The sequence below is a fragment of the Fukomys damarensis genome, unplaced genomic scaffold (genome assembly GCF_012274545.1).
Source record: "Fukomys damarensis isolate Sample0158 unplaced genomic scaffold, DMR_v1.0_HiC HiC_scaffold_7, whole genome shotgun sequence".
In the NCBI taxonomy this organism is placed as follows: domain Eukaryota; kingdom Metazoa; phylum Chordata; class Mammalia; order Rodentia; family Bathyergidae; genus Fukomys; species Fukomys damarensis.
The window spans coordinates 8096728-8117188 of record NW_022900919.1 but is presented as its reverse complement, the minus strand read 5'-3'; the positions used below and the strand labels follow the sequence as shown (position 1 = coordinate 8117188).

The 20461-nt window shown below is 47.9% G+C and overlaps 1 protein-coding gene across 1 annotated transcript in view; it reads right to left on the bottom strand.

Annotated features, from left to right (window-relative positions):
* Adamts17 (ADAM metallopeptidase with thrombospondin type 1 motif 17) overlaps positions 1–20461 on the bottom strand; it is a 281117-nt gene that overhangs the window by 96368 nt on the left and 164288 nt on the right. The window contains exons 11-14 of the mRNA XM_010611091.3: positions 20166–20267; positions 19122–19267; positions 11321–11484; positions 4852–4979 (exon numbers count right to left, since the gene is read on the bottom strand). Coding sequence (XP_010609393.1) covers positions 4852–4979; positions 11321–11484; positions 19122–19267; positions 20166–20267 — 540 coding nt within the window. The remainder of the gene's footprint in view (positions 1–4851; positions 4980–11320; positions 11485–19121; positions 19268–20165; positions 20268–20461) is intronic.

The window sequence follows — 20461 nt, the reverse complement described above, 5'->3', positions numbered from 1 at the left end:
ACGCCAGGATGAACTGAATCCAGCAGGCTGTCAGTGGCCGTGGGGATGGGGCAAGAGTAGAGCATGTGGGCTGAATGGCGAGGCCCTGAGTTCCCTAGGTAAGCACTGTACCACTATGCTAACCCTCCAGCACACTACTTGCTTTCTTCAACTAGTAGCTGTCTTCAACTGCCGCCTCATCCTATCTGCTGGTTGGAGGGAGACTCTGACTTAAGTTTTAATTGAATACAGATTTTGGGCCAGCTGCACAGCTGTCAGGCCAGAATTTATTGGGCTCCTGGTAATTTTCACCAGGGCCTATAATGTTCATCTTCCTCTTTCTTGACTTCATCCTTGTTTTGCTAAACTATATGTAATTGCTCCAGAATGAATACATGGAAAATCAAATTTCCAAATTCTTCTACATCTCAAAATTACTTTATTTTGTCCATGTGTTTGACTGATAGCATGACTTTATACAGAATTCTCTAACTGCATAAATTTTCGGTCAGGGTCAGTTTTCCTGTTTATTTTTCTTGGTCTTTCCGGCTCACGCTGCTGATTTTTTTCAAATAGCTAATTATCTGTGGTTGCTCAGTCATACTGGAGGAGGAGGCCAAAGGAAGGAGATCTGTAGTTGATGGTGGACAGTGTGGCATGGTATGTTCCATTTTTGGATTAGTAGGAGGGAAACTGGGATCTATCCTAAGCCCAGAAGGGTAAGTGCCTTGAGAACAAAGCCCATACCTCTTGCTCTGGTTTATCATGAACAATGTGCCTCGTATTTTGGAAGGAAGCCCACTAATACAGCACCCCACCAGACCAGAGCCAAGAAGGGCTGGCCATGGTCAATGATGTGTGTGCTCTTGGCTCATCTCATTGTTTTTAGCCAACTCTTTGCTTCCAATCTCCATTCCCCAAGTCTAGGACTCTCAGGTTGAGCTTTCTTTTTAGTCGTGACTCTCCATTTGTTCCAGCTCTGTCCTCTGTTACTTTGTTCCTTCAAGGACCCTTCCATTTATGTGTTACCCAAAGTAAGGTGGGACAATTCTCTATCCGGCCTCTGCTTCCCCCACTGTTACGGTTTTTGCAATGCTGCCTTTACCGTGGAGGATTAGACGGGTGCTTTCCATAAAGGTTTGGCACTCACAGCCACACACTCTGGAGAAGGCAGCTGCAGGGTTAAGGTGCTGCAAAGGCAGCAAAAGAGGACACCGCTGAAATGGGCCCAAGTGTCGATGCCTGGTTTGTTTTCCTGCACCGCTGTCATCTCTTCTTCACACAGTTATTCTGAGGCCAGAGTCTTTCATAATTCTAAATTCCACCAGTAATTCTATTTGCTTTTGTACACAAAATGCAAGACCAATAAATTCTTGACACTGAAAATGGTCCACAGATTCCAGAACCACTCTAGTCCCTGCAGGTAAACCATCTACTCATATACTCACCTGTTGTTTAACATTATTTTTTCAATAAGAAATCAAAGGCCCCCACTCCTAGGGAAAAACAGGCTAATGAGACACAGTTCCTCCACTGAAGAAACTTACAGACCCACAAATGTTTCAGTTTGGTGGTCACTGAGCCCAGGTTATGCATACAGATTACCGTCCTAAGGAAGGCGGATCCTAATCAGTGACTACTGGTGTGCATATGCTAACAACGCATTGAAGAAAATCCAAGCATATCCGGACCTCACGTGTATTTGGATCTGGCCACTGACGTTTTTAATGCTACGTGTCAGGGCATCTCGCCCACTCTATGTTGGTACCCCAGAAGCAAGCTGTATATAAGAGACTTAGTACCCTGGCTTCTCAGCTTCTGGAGGCCAATAGTAGGAATCAATGATGATGGGATTCCTGATTTAGAGAGACTTGCTGAAAAACATACGATGTTTGTGTTTCTTCCCCTCAATTCCCTCCCACTTTTATGAGTGCTGTTAAGTTTAATTTCAGCATGTTAAGTAATTTGTGATTCAATGGAATGAAACTTAACTCAGTCCTCATGAAATGGAATAAAATGATATTTCCATGTTTCATGTTATGGTTTGAATCAGCCTGCTATTTGCAGCTTAGTGGAATCTACTCAAAATGCCGTGTTGGGGCCTCTCATCCTACCAACTAGTTACTATGTTCCTTAAAATTTCCCAGTGTTCTTCTGCTACCCCAAAATAGCAAAATTTATAGCTGAAGGGAAAAGAAGGGAAAACCTACAGTAAGTATGCCATGGTGATACTTCTATAACTGCTGTCTTACCAGTAATATGGATGATTTCTACCTTCTACCCACTGTATTTAATTATATCAGTGAATAGATCCAGATTCTCTGCTCACCATACTTCTGGCATTTTTAAAAATTATGATTGCCATTATTTTTTAACCAATTTTCCTTGCCTTGCTCCTTCATAAAAACCACAGCAATTCTGAACATTCTATTTGAGTTACTGGAATGAGGCATACTCTATATGAAGTATTTGGTTTACAAATCTTATGTAAGGTACTCAGCTGGAATTTCATGAGGTTTAAGAATAGGCTAAGGTCATTCTTCAGGGTCTCTCTGCGAAAAAAAGAATGTTTGAAAAACAGTAGATGGTCTTTGACTTCCTGAAGAAAGCAAGCTGTTTCTCAAGGTTTTAACCTTGGGAAGTGTTCGTAGGCAGTGCTGCTGCCACCTACTGGCAGGGCGGCTTTTCTGCCACGATGGATGGGCTGGCTGGTGGCAGCAGGTCACCAAAGTGTAACCATCCAGCACAGATGGCCCAAGAGTGGCCTCCTCATTGGCCATGCTCCCAGGAGCATGAGACCACCATGGAGCATTGCAAACGGAGTCACTGACTGTACCTTTGTGCCCGACTCTGCTCGGATAGTGCCAGGCTCTGTGCCGGTGACAACAAATGCAGTGATGACAGCAGCGATGGGGGCACTGGGCACAGAGTGGGCATGGCCTGTGGAGATGGCGTGGTATCTGGAACAGGAAGGCACGTGCCTCAGTGTCACTCCCATCCCATCAACAACGGACTGACTACAGCTTGTGTTCTCCCCAGATCTGTACGTTTAACTCTGCATCCTAAAGTTATCTGGAAGTGGGCCAATGGGGGTGATGACTGCCTGTATAAGAAACCAAAGAGCTCTCCTTGCACCATACGAATATACAACAAGCCAGCAGTCTGCAACCTGGGAGAGGATCCTTTCTAGAGACACGCTGGCACCTTCACCGTGGGCGTCCAGCCCTGAGCACTGGGGTCGACAGCATTATGCTATAGCAGCCAAGCAATCAAGACAACACCCATGTCTGGAGAAGGATCAGGTCCCATGGTGCCAGATGTCCACGGATCTGACTATTTAAATGACTCGAACGTCATCTTGACCTCATTCTACCGACTAAAGAAATGACAGTTCTGCAGTCAAAGGGTAGGAAAGACTTCCTGGTTAAAAAGGCTAAGATCAAAACCAAGCTCATGGAAATGCCCATTGGCACACACCAGTAGGAGCTGAAATCATGTCTGGTAGAAACACCCTCCCCTATTGGCTACAGAATGTCAAAGTTCTTAGAAATACTTCCCTGCTGGCAAGAACACTGCAGAAGGTACTTGGCAAAGGACAAGTGGCGGCTCGGCTGGTATTGCCCTAAAGGGCACAAGAGCTCTGACTTAGGAAGGTTAGCGAAGGAATGTAGGTCACTGTGTAACACACACACACATACAAGATGGCCCAGGCAAGCTGGTAATTTAGGAAGAAAACAAATCCCACACTGGGCTTGCCAGCAGGTTCACTGAGAACTGTCAGCAATGCTTTATTTTAGTGATAATGGTGAAAGTGTTGTTCACACCAACCGAGGGGCAGGGCCTGCACATTCTTTGCTTCGAGGAGAGCAGCCTTGAGGGCTCAGCTTGAGCACACACTGCTGCCTCCTTCACTGGGAGCTTGCTTTGCCAAGACGCTCAGGCACCAAGCATTCATCACCCACACTTATCCATATTTGATAATGAAACAAGGCAGTGCCAAAGGAGCCTGGGTTTTGTCAAGCTTTGCCCTGAAAAATCAGTTTGGGACTAGCTTGGACTTTGCAGGGAAAGTGCTGCAGAGACCGTTCTAGACTTCACCCTCGTGGCTATGTCTTCCTACTTCTCTCCTGTCACTCGCCAAAATACTGATGCCTACACACTGTGCTAGGCACTGGAGAAGCAAAGAGAATGTACCAAGTCTGCTGCCTGAAGGGGACCTGAGGCTCAGCAGCCAGCCTCTACACACTCATTATCAAATGAGAGTGAAGTATCTCTTCCCCATGACCCCAGAGACTCCTATTGTTTCAAATGTTTTTAAGTTTCCAGAAAGGATTAAAGATGGGTGTTAGCTTTGGAAGGTGTAGAGACTTAAGCAAATGGAGCCACATAGCTCCTGAAATTCACTTTTTTTTCCTTTCCTAATAAAATTGGAAGGCCCCCCAGTGGCTCTCAGGTGGCAGACTCTTTCATTAGATTAACACAGGGGTTGGTCAAGAGAGGTCAAACTAGGAAAACCCTAAGAACACCCAATGTTCCTTCCTACGCGGAATGCCTGGCAATCCTGAGCTGCCATCTCCAACAGGCCTTGGTGGGCCCACATGCTGAGGACACAGCAGGGAATGTGGCTGCAACAAGAAGAGAGGAGGCATCTACAGCCAAGGAAGGAAGGCTCCCGTGGCACTGAGGTTGCAGTATTTGTGCCAAGAGCAGAGCAGCATGCCAGGCACTGCTGGCTGAAGGAGGCAGCATCACCAGGTACCTCCCCGAAAATCCATGGCCCTGGCCTCCTGAGACCTCACCTCCACCCTCAGCCCCTTTGGGGAGAGGGAGTCTCCTTCCAAGCCCATCGAGGACATAAGGAAAAGCACTTACCTCGCACCTGCCATGCACACAGAGGTCTGTCTCATAGGGTCCGCAGGGTGTGCCATCCAGGACCCTATCGGCCACCAGCAGGGGTGACTCCTTCCCGAGGGGTGAGCAGTACAGCTCACAAGGCTTATCTGAGGAGGGAAAGGTTGGCAGATGTTGAGATGGGAAGGGGCCTGTGGGCCTTGCAGGGGACAGGCACACGAGTCACAGGCAAACACAGAGAGGAGAAACTGGCACAGGTAAAGGTCAGAGCAGCTTGGAACATGTCCTCAGATATACACACACACAGCTCCTTTGGATTCTTAAAACACCTTGGAAAAGACCCTCAGACTCGGGCACGTGAAAAGTGGGGGTCAGAGCCCTGTGGTTTCCTTCTCCTTTGCTCATGCTTTGCAAAGATGACAGCAGTGCTTTTCCTGCAGGCTTTAAATGCGCCAGACTGAAGAAAGGTACATCTGTGAGCTGACCCTGGACAGGGGTGTGTGTCTGGTCTGAGCCCAGAAGCTGCCGCCATAGTGGAGGTGAGGAGGGGATGGTGAACACGAATGACCAGAAGTGGGGAGCAGGTTCCATGGAGGCTCCATGACAGTGGCTTTTGCTAAAAGCCTCAGTGTTCCCCAGGCTGCTGGGCAGCAGCTGCAGAGCTGTGACATCAGGCATGGAGGTGCTGGAAGATTCCAAGCAGGAGTGAGGTCCTGAAGGGGACGTGGGGACTGCTAGGACAACTCCTAGAGCCATGTCACTGGACAGATGAAAGCCCCAGGTCCTGCTGCTCCTGGAACCATGTGAGTTTCTAGAACACACCAAGCTTACGTGCCTTTGTCTAGGTCAGTGATGGCAAACCTTTTAGAGACCGAGTGCTCAAACTGTAACCCAAACCCACTTATTCATTGCAAAGTTCCAACACTGTGATTATGTCAACTTTAGCAGGGTTTTTACCATTCTACATAGGAGGAGACTGGCCAGAGAGGAGAAAATCACTTTTGCACAGGAACTTTAGACTCACAGCTGGCTGCCTCCTGACTCCTAGGCAGACAGAACCTTCCCAGCTAATTATGCTTGTGTCAGCAAACTCACCCTCCTGAGCTTTGGAGTTGTTTTTTAAAAAAAAAAAAAAAAAAAAAAAACTTATCCAATGCTCAGCTGCTGGGGGAACTTGGTTCTTGTGCCAACAGAGAGGGTTCTGTGTACCCCCTGTAGCATACATGTCATAGGTTTGCCACTACTGGCCTAAGCTGTTCCCTTTGCCTGGAAATCCTTCTTTGTACCTGGCTTTATAGAAGGCCGTCACACACGGGCAGCTACCATCATGACAGACCTCTCTTCTCCTACCATGTCTGACAATGGGTTCTCTGCGCACACTCTGCCTAAATCTCCAAGAAAGCCTTCAGCTAATGAATTTGCAAATAACAATAGCTTGTTGTTCTATAACTGATAAAATCCTATATACAAGGGAATTTCTTGTAAGGCAGATCCCACTGCTAATGGAATCCAAAAAGGATGACTTTTAATTACAAGCATCCCTAATCTAAAATTCAAGATGCTCCAACTTTTGAAACTTCTTGAGATCTGAGATGACATCACAAGTAGAAAATTCCACAACTGACCTCATGTGATGAGTCACAGGCACACTACAAATACTGTGCAAATTGCCTGCAGGATATAAGGTGTGGAGGTAACAAAAATGAATTTAGACTTGGGTTCCATCCCTAAGATGTCTCACTGTATACATGTCAACAGTCCCAAATTAAGAGATCCCAACTTTGACATAATTCCAGTCCTATGCCCTGATGAGGTGGGACCCTCTTAGGGGTCAGGGGTCTGAAACCTAAATTCACAGTAAGGGTTTCTGAAAAAATAAATGGAGGAACACCCCCCTTTCCATCTGAATCCTAACCCTAACACCATTAATGGGGTTACTCTGCAAAGGAAACCTCCAGGAAGTGGGAGAACTCTCTTTCTGGGCCCTCATCTTCACCACCAGCCTTCCCCAGTGGGTCCTTCTGATGGGCCCGGGTGAGCAAAGGGCAGGGTAGAGAAAGGCTTCCGTAGCTGACATGGTCTTGGCCTACCAGCTGGAATCTTTAACAGAGCAATATGCTCAGCTTGGCTCTTCCAGCTAGTTGGGAGGTGGATTTGGCTCTGAAGAGTAGACTAGATTATCTTCAGTTTCATAGGTAAGCAAGGTAAGTGCCCCTGGACACTTGTTCATGCAACAAGCATGGCTTGAGCCCCTCCCTCACACAAAGCAGCCTGTGGGCACTACTGGGGTAAGAATGATGAGTAGTGTGTGCTTCCTGAGGCCCCTGAGGTGTCATGGACCAGTACAGACCAAACCCCAGACGTACAAATGTGACAAGTTCCGTGGCGGGAGGCTGATGTGAGCTCATGGAGGGCAGGGCGCAACCTGCAAGGAATGACTCATTTCCTGTGTGGCACACTGCGGATGCCTGTCCCTACATCTAGAAGGGCCCAAGGAAGAAGCCAGAGGAAAGACAACTATGGCAGATGGAGAAAGAACCTGAGATCAGCTTCCAGGAGCTTGTTTGACATGATTATTGATGTGTTCTTTGGAGCCCTGAGTGATTTCCTGTAAGCACTGTGGGAGCTGCTGGGAGAGAAGCAGCTCACAACCCTCCAGTCTGACTGGACTGGTGCGTCTACTGCATGTACTGTGCTGCTGCTAATGTCCACTATAAAGAAGTGCCCTGTGGCCAAAGTGATTCCAAACTGGAGATTTTCATTACCCTTAGATTGAAGTGCTGACTCAATACTGGGAGTAACTGGGCTTTGAGGTAATTAATTCAATAGGAACAGTGATGACGATATAGCATGATGACATTCATCAGCTACTGTAGGCCAGGCAGCAAGCTAAGTGCCAAATGACTGTGCATTTCAGGTATATGCTATCATCATCCCATCACATACACGGGACCCATGGGATGGGCACGGGCCGCACGCTGACCTCTTCACTCCATCCTGGTTCTCCTTTGACCATCACTGTTTACATTCTTTGAATGGAGAACTCTTGGGGCCCAACAACACCGAGGGGCAAAAATGGCTGAAAAGAAACCACTAGGTTTGTGGGTATTTCTGGTTTCTGAGTATATACTTTACACTTGATCTTAGCCAAAAGGCCGAGAAGCGATCTGAGTATATACTTTAATGAGCAAAAAGAAAGAGTAGTAGAATAATAGAGGCTATTCTGAGAAAAGCTGGAAAGACCAGCCTGGGAGACATAAAGGTTGTCTGAGCTCTTTGGTGTGAGCATCACAGAAACAGAGGCTCTTTACAGCTTGTTGTTTTTACTTTTCTCGCACTAAAATGCTTTGAGTTCTGAACCATACTCAGCCCCCCAACTTTGGATAAGGGATATAAATTTACATAAGATGTGCTATGGGATCCCTTTAGCCTACATGTAGATAAGTTATGAGAAAGGCAGACCACAGTCAAGAAGATCTGACTCCTGTGTGTAAGTCCTAGGAAGGTTCTGACATCTTCAGAACCTGGACCCTCAGTTTGGCTGCTGGGTCCCCTGAGATACTGTTTATGGATAGCTTGGCTAAGGTAAGGTCAGAAAGTCTTAACTATCACATCGCCCTATCCCTTTAGAGGCTCAGACCTGCCAGGGAGAAAGAGCTGGGAAAGCAGCACCACATTCAGACACAGCTCTGGCCAAGCCCTCCAACTCTTCAGTGGGCGCATGGCCTGCTGCTGCCCTGGGCAGAGGGCTGAACTCTTGAAGCTTTCCATTTCGATGAGATTCCACGGGGTAAGGCAGGAACAGGGTGGGTTTGGAAACCAGCCAGCTCAATTGGTTTCTGTCTAAGGGCTTTTCCACCCAGAAATCTTTTCTAAGGAAAGTCTTTGTCTTCTTTTGGAGGTGGGTATGGATTTGTGGTCCTGAGTCCTCCCTTGGAAAATCTACCTCTGCAATAATTCGTTTAAAAAAAAAAGGAGAGAGAGAAAAGAAAAAATATTGCTTTGCCTTTCTTGAACTGTGCGTCACTCGCCAAAGAATTCTGCAGCGATAGCAGAGCTATGAATAGGGTAGTCATAATGGGCTTCAGAAGAGCCCGGAGCCCGACCACAGGAATCGTTCCTATCACGGCTGAGCTAGAATTGTGCCTTTTAGAAAGCGGGGTTTGAGAGGAACACTTAGATCCTCCTCCTGAATTGGCCATTTATTATTTTGCTTTTACCCTTGTGAAGTGCTCCTTCTGAAAAATGCTGGCTTTTGTTTATAAATGAGAGAGAACTGAAACCAAATATGCAAGAAGTCATGACAATTCCACCCCAGAGGAGGAGGACATGTGTAGCTACGTTTCTAGAGTCCTGAACTCAGAGTCTCTCCTTCAAAGGCAAAACACTTACGGCCTGTTAGCTGTCCTTATCAAGAAGGGATGTACTTTTCAGATCAAAGGCAGTGGCACACTAGCATAATTATTTATTACTTAGGCAGAAAGAAACAAAATACAAGTGGGTGAAAAAAATGCATTCTAAACCCAGTGAGAGCCCAAGGAGCTTCCGGAATGGGTGTCTGTGCAGACATAGGTCTCAGCCACTATGATAAGGGGACTGAAGAGCTCACCCATCCAAAAGTGGTTAGAAGGAAAACAGAGGTTTAAGCTGGACTTGGAGAAATCTGTGGAAAAACAGATATTGAAGTGGGATTTTTCTGCGTCGAATAAACAAGGCAGAACTTAACCAACCAAGGAAAGAATAACGACAAATTTGTGCACAGAGCTGAGTGGAAATGAAAAAAGGGTGAGTCTATCTTAGAGTTGAATTCAGTAAAGGAGCAAAGGACAAAAGAGGCTTAAAAGCATCTTTATCTGTCCTTCTGGGGAAAGCAGAAGGTTTGGCGACTTTCTCTGGTTCTACCTCACTCCGGATTAGGAGACTGAGAGGCTGAGATGCCTGGAAGCTCCTTGTCTGCTCCTGCACCGGAACAGTGTTCAGGCAGAGAGAGGCCGGGACGAGGCACAGCCATGTGCCCCCGACTGCTCAGGTTCCTTTTGGGGAGCACGGGTCTTCCCTCTCCTTGTCTTCAGGGAAAGTCAGGGTCCAAGGACTGAGCTCTCGGATTCGGTCAGAGAAGTGCAACGCAGTTATCCAGCCCCAAAGGTGGTAACTCTTTTTGAGAAAGGATCACGTCCAGTGCAGCTCTTCAGTCCTTGAAAATCACTCCCCAGGAGAGTGGGCTGGCATTACCGGCTATAATTTGGATTTGAGAGCATCATGTGCAACAGTACGAGTCATCTTAAAGGGAATGGGTCAGGTTGTCCAGCTAAAAGCTGCAGATCTGAAGCTGCTAACGCCACTGTGCCTGGGCCCACCTTTAAATAGCTACGCACATTTGAACTTGTCATCACACGTAATAGAAAGGAAATTTAAAAGGTTCTTCCCATCATGGTGAAGAAACTGAAGTTCCAGCCCTAGGACATGAATCTTTTGGCTAAACACGCTGGAGGTTGTTTGAAAATCTGGCCCTCTTGTTTTCATTCTACTTAAAGCTCCCTCACTCTGTCCCTGTGACGTCATGCTGTGACCAGCAAGGTGACAGCTGGTGATTTTTGGAGTTAACTTTACTACTCCAGAATTGGGGTTGGTTCCCTCCCACGCATGTCACCTGTAGGAGCTTACACATGTCACATAACCTGTCACCTCTCATCTTCTGCACAACTTGCCCTGCATATCCAATGAGATCACGTATGTACAGCTAACTTATGCCCGGAACACAGTATGCTCAATAAATGGGACCATACTGTCAGCATCGCAACACAAAGTCGTGTTTCCTGAAGCGGAACAGAGTTTCAGGCAGAAAACGCTCACCTACAATGAAAAAACATTACAAATCCTACAGAGATATGATTCATTACCTGGAGTTTTTTCAGTTACTGGAAATGCTGCAGCAACCCAATGGCGTGCAGTCACTCGGGAGAAAGTTCTTTCAAAGAGAATACGAACTGCGCCAATTGTGTATACTATCTTTCGCAGATAGTATGCACTGTTCTCCAAATTTCCCCAAAGAGTAAAACCTATCCAAAATGAGCCAGGAAAAGCAAACCAGGAAGACATCTTTGCTGCAGAGCAAGGGAGCACACACACACGAACACATCGCCCTGCCCCTCTAGAATCCTGGTCTCCTCAGTTTGTCCTGGGCCCTCTGCACACAGTGGCAGGTGGCAGGATGCAGCACCGCCTTGCTGCAGTTGCGGGTGCAGGATGAATCTGGCTTGCTACCTGCCTGAGACAGCTGTCTTTGGGAGATCTTTGAAAGTTGGGTCAAGTTCAACCCTGCCCTTCCAGAAGTGGGGCCGTGGCTGATTTGGGTAGGGGAGTGGAACATCTCACTGGGCGGGTTTTTCTTTGGGTGGGGGCAGCCTGTGAGCTTCCCAAAGTGGTTTTTATGGTTCTTGGGGGAGAAGAGAAGGAAGCCACTATGAAAAGACGAGGCATCCGACCTTACCATCAACCACCACTGCTGTCAACAGGCCCTTCTTGCCACTTAGTCGTTCATGCGCCTGGCACTGCTGGTCCCGGAAGCTGGGCAGACCCTTGGGGCAGGGAAGGTTCTCACAGACTGCATGCTCCACACTGGCACCCAAGCAGTGTGTGCCTCCAGGCCCAGGGCTAGAAGGAAGAAGATCTGCATTAACCAGGTGGTTCTCGAAAACAGCAAGGGCACTCTGTTGTCCTTCTTGCCAAGAGGCAGTGGGCAAGGCTTTCAAAGCAACCCCCTCTGTGCAATCCTAGCCCGACAATGAAGGCGTGTTGACATTAATCATGAATCTGCAGAAAAATGCATCCTAGTACTGTCAATCAAGGTCATCTGGAAACAACACAGCTCGCCATCAGTACAGCAAAATGTACACATTGTTTTTTTTTTAACCTAAAACTTGACTATCTGTAACTCTGAAAACCCCAAGGGAATTTTTGATTTTTTAAAAAAAGTATTTTTTTACTTCCCTGAAAGGAAGACCTTTAATTGGCCTGCGGGTATACTCTGGAGGCTGACAAGTCTTAGGATGAGTAAATAAATGTTCTCATTTACTTTATAATGAAATAAATCTGAATGACTAATTCACCTGATAATGGGCTTTGAATAGAGCCCACCTGAGTCCTGACTGTGAGGGACCCGGTTCTACCAGGGCAGGTGTGAGACCAATGCTACAGCAAGAAATCCTAGGATCTCTGCCTAGACTAGGATTTTAAGCAGCTCTAGAGACCAGACTGCCTTCCGTGACTAAGTCCACACCTATGAGGGACTCACAGGCAGAACTGGCTGGCCAAAGGGTGGCTCTTTCCAGCTCCTCCATAAGGCTCTGGGCAACCTCAGTGGTTCCATTCATCTCCATGGTGCCAAGAACATCATGATGGACTAAGATTCCTTGTGTTTTCACTCTGTGCTTTTTATTGAAACTCAGCATAGGAAAAAGGGGGGGCTCAACTCGCAACTGCTCCATAAATTTTTATAAACTGTTCATACCAGTTGGCACCATGATATTCTGGAGACAGCCACCAATTCTTGAGGGTCTTTTTTTCCCTTTGCCATTTCTCATGCGTGAATGGCAAGGCCACCCTGTGATCACATCTTTGGGGGCAGTAGTCTGCAGGCTTTTGTGTCTACACAAGTCAATGAAGTTTTTTAGGTAAAGGATGAAGGGAGGAATTATTGCTAGTTTTGTGGGTCATAGAGTCATACAACAGAACCACTCAACGCTGCCACTGTAGTAAAAAGGCACTCAGAGACAACTTATAAAAGAATGAGCATGGCTGTGTTCCAATAAAACTTTATTCATAAAACCAGGTGGCAAGCCAGGGTTGGTCTATAAACCAGTTTGCCAGCTCCTGATCTACCTAGATGTATTGGAGAAGATTCCCCAAGTAGAACGAAGGGTCCCTTTTATCTCCCTCTGTCCAATTCATATGAACAATTCCTTCCCCTGGGCACGGAAGAAGCCTAGGGAGAGAATATACACTGGTGACCCTGTCAAGCGGTTCCAAGGATTCCTGTGCCAGTGTGGAAGGAGAGAAGGTCTGGCCCTAAAGAGACACATGGACCAGTAAGAGAGACATCTCCATGGCAACAGGAAAGTTCCCGTGACTGGGGATCAAGAAGGGATTAGTGACAAACCAAATGTCATATGGCAAGCAGTTACAAACTGAGTTGTGACCCCTTCTCCCAAATTTATATAATGAAATCCTAACCCTCCTCTGAATGGAACTTTATAGGATCACTGAAGATTTCGTAATTGGTTAAGATGAAGTCACAATGGGGTTGGGTGAGCCCCTAATCTGACTAGTGTCCTTATGATAAGGGGTCTGGAGACACACACAGGGGGCACACCACAAGAAGATGAAAGCAGAGATGCTGATGATGCTTCTCCATGCCAAGAACACCAAAAATGGACAGAGGTGTGGACAGATTTGTATTGTACCTCAGATGGAGCCAACCACACCAGTGCCTGGATCGTGGACACCTAGCCTCCTCAACTGTGAAAAAATAAATCGCTGTTGTTTAAGCTACCAGTCTGGGGCACTTTGCTATGGCAGCACTAGCAAACAAACTGAGCAGACATTCCAGGGATCAGATGCAACCTCATTAAGTCTGCATGAAGACTCAGAAGGGGTTCTGACTACATCTTACAGATGATGGAAGCAGCACTCCAACAGGCAAGTAAGAGATGGCAGTAAAATGTAACACTCAAGAGCTCTTGCTTCTTACTCAGTGAAAGCACTGCCCACTGGCCATCATGAGGCCAGAGAGGATAGCCTGGGAGAGATGGTCAGTTGGGGCAGGACGGGTTTTTAAAGCTGCTTCTCTATTATCAATTCCCAATGTCTAGTCTTTCTCTTTGAGACCTTTCTAAACATTGATGGAGTAGAAGCTTAGATGTGAAAGAAAATAGCCAGAACAGGCCTTTCACAATTAAAGACTATCCAAATGACACTGAGACACATACAGATGTTCAGCCCCATTGCTGATGAGGGAAATGCAAATTAACACCACCACAAGATACTGCAACCAACCCACTGGAACGGCTGTACTATAAAAGACTGATGGTAGCATGAGCTGGTGGAGATGTGGAACCGGCAGCCTGGTACAGCTCATGGTAATGCAGAAGGGGCAGCCACTCTGCAAAGATGGAGCAGGGGGTAGCATAAGGTCACATACATGAGCCAGTGAGTCCCCACCACTGCACTGACCTGCAACTGTCTGCATGCCCCGTGCACTTGCTTGAGGGTGATGGACAGTAACACTGCAGGGCATAGTACTTTCTGCAGGTTTGATTTTGATAAGTATGTTTTAAAATGAACAAAAGAATAGAGGCCTTGATAAGAAACCAGAAGAGTGCAGGGAAAGGTGAGTTCCACTGCAGATCTGCCCAAGGCACCTGCAGGGTGAGTACCAGGTTTCCCGCTGGGGTGGTTCGCCCAGTGCCTGGACTAGACCACCAGATGGGTTTAAGCACAGAGCCTGGCAGTAACTGAGATGCTGAGATGAAAGGGATTACACAGCACTAGACCGCCCCTGTCCTCTGTTCAGAGGGGACGGACACAGAGAACCAGGGGAGGCTGGAGGCAAAAGAAGCCAGCTGGTGGCACCTCATTTGTTTTCTGCTTTGTCCTAGTACGTGAAGATAGACGAGAGGAGAAAGCCACAGCAGCAGCTGTACAGATGGGCGGCCCTCTGTGAGTTCCTGTGAGTCAGCAGGGCAAATCCCAAGGGTCCAGGAGATGGTGCAGGGCCCACCTTCAGGGTAGCTGACATCCTTGTATTCAAACCTCCTTGGAAAAGGTATTCAAGCACCCCGAGAAATTGACACTTAAACCCAGGAAACCTGGAGTTTTGAGAATCACCCATATGAGTGCGAGGTCGCTGGCACAGTGAAAACACTCATGGGGTCTCACTGTGGAGGCAGAAACCAGTTGCAGCCATAGACTTTACCCCTCCATCCCTGTACCTGCGTAATTTTGAGTGACTGCCTGATTCCTCTGCCTCTGTGGTCTCGTGGGGGTCCTACACTGCAGATGGGTCCTGATTCAGCTCAGTTCTGTCTTTGTTCTCCTCATTCTGCCCCTGCTGTAAAGAGCTGGCTCTTTACACAAGCGCACCTGAGCCTTTCTCCCCACCACGCCTACAACAAGCCTTCCATGGGTACCGGAAATGGAATTAGAGACCAGTTTTCTACCTTGCAGTTTTTTGTTTTGTTTTGTTTTGTTTTGGTACAGGGGATTGAACTCGGGTCCTTGAGCTTGCAAGGCAGGCCACCGAACCGCTGAGCTAAATCCCCGGCCCTCCACCTTGTAGTTTTGGATATAACTCCCACCACCAACAACACAAATGTCAGGAAAGGACAAGCCTAGGAAGTTGGTTTAGAAACAGAGATGGTCCCCAGGGCCCTCATGTCACCTGGCAAAAAACAAAAACTTCAATAGCTATAAAGACCAAGACCAGGGGAAAAAAAATGATGGGGTGGGAGGAGACTCTCTTGCCGGCATTTTTGGACAGTGAATAAACCAGCTGCAGAAGGCGGGGAAAGAAGCCAGGCATATGTGCGAAGAGGGGAGGGAGAGGGTCATGGGAGCGTTCCAAGCCCGAGACTCTGGACGTCCCTTTGAAATCCTGAGGCAGTGAGCCTGACGGTTTGAGGAGTGAGACAGAGAGGACGTTGTTTTGGTCAGAACTTGGCTCGTAGGCTACAATAAGCTGTGCTTTGTAACAATCACTGCATCAGGCCATTGTGCAACGCAGGCTGGACACCACAAGCCTGGACCGCATACAGTGCTGTCCACATCCCACACCTCTTTAGGAGGTGCCAGTAACTGCTGCGAATTCACCTGCCCAGGGCTGTTACTGGCCATTCACCTGGTCTGCATGCATGGAGAAGACAGCCTAGTGGAAGACTCCCCAGGGAAAAGCAGTAAGCTATTTCTGTACCAAACGGGAAATGGAACAATACTGTCATGGAAGCTTAATCCTGAGACAATGCTGAGCCCTTCTCGCTATGAGTCACAGCATCACCAGGGAAGGATAGGCTTGGGTGGCCAGTGGGCCTCGCCATGGAGGACCTGGAGCATGATGCTTGGCTGTTCCAAGCATCCAGGCTTCAAGGGAAGGGGCCTGAGTCTTTCTCCCACCACCCGGCCATCTACCTATTTGACCTAATTATTTATGATAATCTTTTTCTTAGAGTGGGGGACAAAGAGACATTAGGGATGTTTTAGGGCCCCGGAAGAGCAGAAAGATTGCTTTTTGGGGCAAACACATGGTCAGAAAGTCGGGTGGTCACACATTTTCTAGAGTGGCCACTGTGCTGCAGGCATAGCAGGTAGGCTAGAGCCAAACTGGTGTGGCCCATCCTGGGTCTTCACAGAACACAAAGGCCAGTGGAAAGGACAAAGTGAAACAAATGAGCTAAGACGTGACAGGAGTGACCAACTGTTTCAGTGCCTGCAACATCAGGAAGCGGTGCTGGACAATAAAGGAGGCTCCCCACTTTGAGCAAGGTGCCCAGGGAATGAGGGCTCTCCAAGGAAAAATTATTTATGCTGAGGTCTAAAGAGGGGCACAGGCAAGGTAGAAAAAAGAATTCGAGCGACAGTCTTGAGTTGGACCAGGGTGCCTGTGGAAGAGCCAGGAAGTTGTGAGGAGGCAGTGGGTTGAATGGTGGCTTTTTTCTGTCCCCTGCCAATGACAAGTCCGCCCGCAACCTGAGGGTGTGACTTTATTTGGAAAAGTCTTAGGAGACCTCATTAAAGATCTTGAGATGAGATCACATTGGACCAGGTGGGCCCTAAGTGCAGTGATAAGTTCCTTCTACAAGAAAAGTGGGAAGACACGGAGAAGAGATCACAGGAAAATGGAGGTAGAGACTGCAGGGAAGCCCCAAAGATGCCTGAGAATCAGAAGCCAGGAGAGAGGCATAGATGGATTCTCCTTCCACATTTCAAGAAGGAGCCTTGGTGACATCTCAACATTGGACTTCTGGGTTTCAGAACTGAGCTCCAAAGCCAGCCCACCACTGCCTTACTGTGTTACCTACCTGTCTACCATTCAGTTTCATTTTATCTGTACAGTAGGGATAAAAAGATACCTCTCCAACAGAGTTTGCAGGGAACATGCCTAAGACAACCTGGTACATGGTGAGTGGCCCCTGAATTTACCATTTCTATCTTGATCAGTCATGGAGGAAGAGGAAAGGAGACAGGGCAGACTGACTCTGCACTCGGGCAATGCAGTAGAAGGAGGTGGTATGTACTGAGAGGGTAGAAGTGAGATGGGAGGAGAGAGCACAGTGTAGTGAGGACCTGGTTTGAAGTGTCAGGGAAAAAAATCAAGGGAATGCAGCGGGGCTATGCCCCTGCAGGTGGGCAGTGTCTTTGCTTGGCACTGTAAGCACACTCCTAGCAGACTTAGGCTTCCGTGAGGCTTACCGCAGGTGAAATGTTGAAAAAGCATCAGCAGAAAGGAGCACAGGCTGGGAAGGAGTGAACCTTTTCTTTCTGGTGCTTTCTTTCACCGTTGGGGGCACTGCTGGACATCAGACGCCAGAACACGAAGATGCATCCGGGTCCCACATAATTCCATGTGTGGAGACGTGCGAGCCCTCAGGTGCTTATGTGTGGCAGTCCCAACAGTGCCCCCATTCCTCAATGCTAACATTCCGGAAGATGAGCAACAAGAGAAAGAACTGATGGCTACTGTGGCAGGGTCGCTGATAAAAGAAGAGGAATGTAAATTCTCACAACCTTGTGATTTTCACATCAGCCTCTCTCCAGGAACTGTTGGACCTGGAGGGATGGGAAGAGAATTCCAAAATATGAAACGTCATTGTAGGCTAAGGCAGGGTGGGAATGTTAATACAGCTGTTAGAACCAGGGGGTCCTTCGGAGCCTCCCATCATAAAATGCCCTTATATCTCAGAGAAATCACAGATGTGCAGGGAAGGAAGCAGCTGGAATGTTACCAGGGTCCAAACCATGAAGTCCTAAGGTCTGGAAAACCTCCTCCTCCGCAGGCTGCCAACTGGGGTGGGGGCAGAGTAGCCAATGTCATCCCAAGACAAAAAGACAAAGACGAGACTCTTAAAAGTTGTGCTAATGCAATTTTCCAGCACTGAAAGCAAATTATTCTTACAGATGCCATCTGCACCAAAACACAACCTAATTGTCTACAGTCTTTGGACACTGGGCCTTGGGGTAATTAGAGGCTCTGCTCTTCCCCTACGATGATGTTTGTGATGTGTCATCTGATGGAGGATGACATCTGTAATATGCCAAAGGAGGCCAGACCTCCATAAGGGCCCACAGCTCCAATCACAGTCATGAACACCCATGACAACCACGACCCTTGCAAACACTCCCCCGCTTGAGTTGCAAAACTGCACTACGAGGTGGATGGGACAGGACAAGTGGTGTGATCCTCATTCTTGTGTTAGTGCTAACAATAAGAAGGACTGCTTATTAACTGTAGACCAAGGACTGCATATGCACCTCCATGGACTTTTCTTACTTTTATAGGGAGAGACAAGATAAAGCAGTACTAGGATGGGAGACTTGCCTGACCTGGTTTTGATGCTTAGTTCTTGTGATAACCAAGAGAGAAAACAGGCCAGTCCAAAAATATTTAAAATTGGGAAGGAGAAACCTATGGTGAAGGAATTATAATCCAGCACAAAATCTCTCCCTAAGTTTCCCGGAGCAAATGCCCTAGGCTGAGTAGGAGAGATCTTGGTGTGATCCTAGTAAAAAACCAACAGGCAAGCAAACAAACAAAACCAAAAACTTTAGAGTAAAACCACCGCAGTAATATTATTTCCGGTCAACTAGTTTTAAGAAGACCTATGAAAAATATTTGACTGAACAAGACAGCTGACCCCTCAGAGGCTCCATGACTCATGAGCAAGCAGGCGGCTCCCAAATCCTCCCACAGCCAGTTTGAAGGTTGGCCGCTCTTTCCGGAAGGCATCCTGAGAATGACCCTGGACTACGCAAAGCACGAGGCAGGCGAGACAGACTAGAGTCCAGCTGTCTCAGGAAATCTTTCTACCACAGTCCAAGCAGGGAAGAAAGGAGCCAGCTCACCGCAGGTCTCCACGGCATCCAAGTGTTTGCAGAGAGAGCTCGAGGGAAGCTGAGACTCCCCGAGACCCCGCATTCCGGTACCCTGCTCCTACCGCAGTTTCCTTAGGCGGTAATTCTCAACTTAGGGCAGCAGAAGACCAGTCGGGCACTCTGGAAAAGGCTTGGTCAGGGGAACTTACGGGGGGTTGTCGCATTTCCTCTGCCGGAAGCGCGCTCCGGTCCCACACGTCCGGCTGCACATGCTCCAGCCGCCCCACGCGCTCCAGTCTCCGTCCACGTGCTCTGGGATGGGGGTCTTGCTCACGCACTCCCCTGCGCGACACCACTGAAACACAGCGGGGGCAGCCCGGCACTCAGCAGAGCCGCTCTGCCCCACAGGGCAGGGGTTCCCTCCGCTGCGCCAGAATCTGAATTTTAAAAGTAAGATTTACACAAAAGTCGACTGTTCGGGGGAGAAGTCCACTTGCTAACTCTACTGACATTCCTTACTTACTGACACTTATGTCCCTCCGGGCTTTGGATTTTTGCCTTAAACTTCCACATGGAATTGGCCCCCACCCCACGTTGGGATTTTTCTAAAATCACAGAAAAAGGATTAATCCACATGGCTTGTGGAGGGACCTCAAATTCCTACAAACTGCTTAAGGTTAAGGTGCAGCATTTCCAGGTTCTGAGGTCAGAACTTCAGTGTGGGGTTTGGTGCTTAGAAATGCCACGGACAGCTCTTTATGGGTGCACCTCAGTTTTCTCCCAAGTGAGTGATACAGCACTTTCCAATCACGGAGTCAGAATGGAGTATCACTTAACTCTTCGGAGGCAAGCAACAGACTATGAGAAAGCCGTGTTGTGCCTGGACCTGAATGGCTCTCCTCGTTAACTCAGGATCTCTCCCAGTCACGAGGACGCCTTGCTCCCTTGGCCTCTAACTAGAACCGGATAAAAATGTTCTCCTTAGGTTCATTTATGATCACCTTTTGTGAATGGCATATGAAATGGGCTTTTCATTTAAAGTGTACTGATTAAAATTTTTCCTTTTAAGTAAATTCATTTATGTGACAAAAGGAACTGATCTAAAATATCAAGTGACAATTCTTGTATCTTTAAAAGAAAACAGGCTCCGTGTGCATCTGCACAGTGCCCTGGGCAATGACCCAGCAGGACAGGTGCCCAGCGCCTCTCGGAGGTGTGTGATGCTTCTCCGACGATGGGAGGCTGGGGGTTACCTTGTCTGCCCCACACTCGGTGCCATCCAGGGGCGGGTCCAGCTTGGTCTTGCAGGACGTGTCTCCTTCTACCAGGCACCACAGTCCAGCGCACATCAGATGCTGCAGGACAAGGGAAGGAGCTATGACTGCCAAGAACACTCGTGGGCACAGGCCAGGGATGGGGTGGGGACACGGGGCAAGTAGAGTTTAGATTTGGGATTTGAAATGTGGGGAAAAGGAAGGGTTGTGAGTCTGGATGTCCAGAAAACAGGAACCTCATTTCTCCTGGTTCATTTGGTGCAATGAAATTCTGC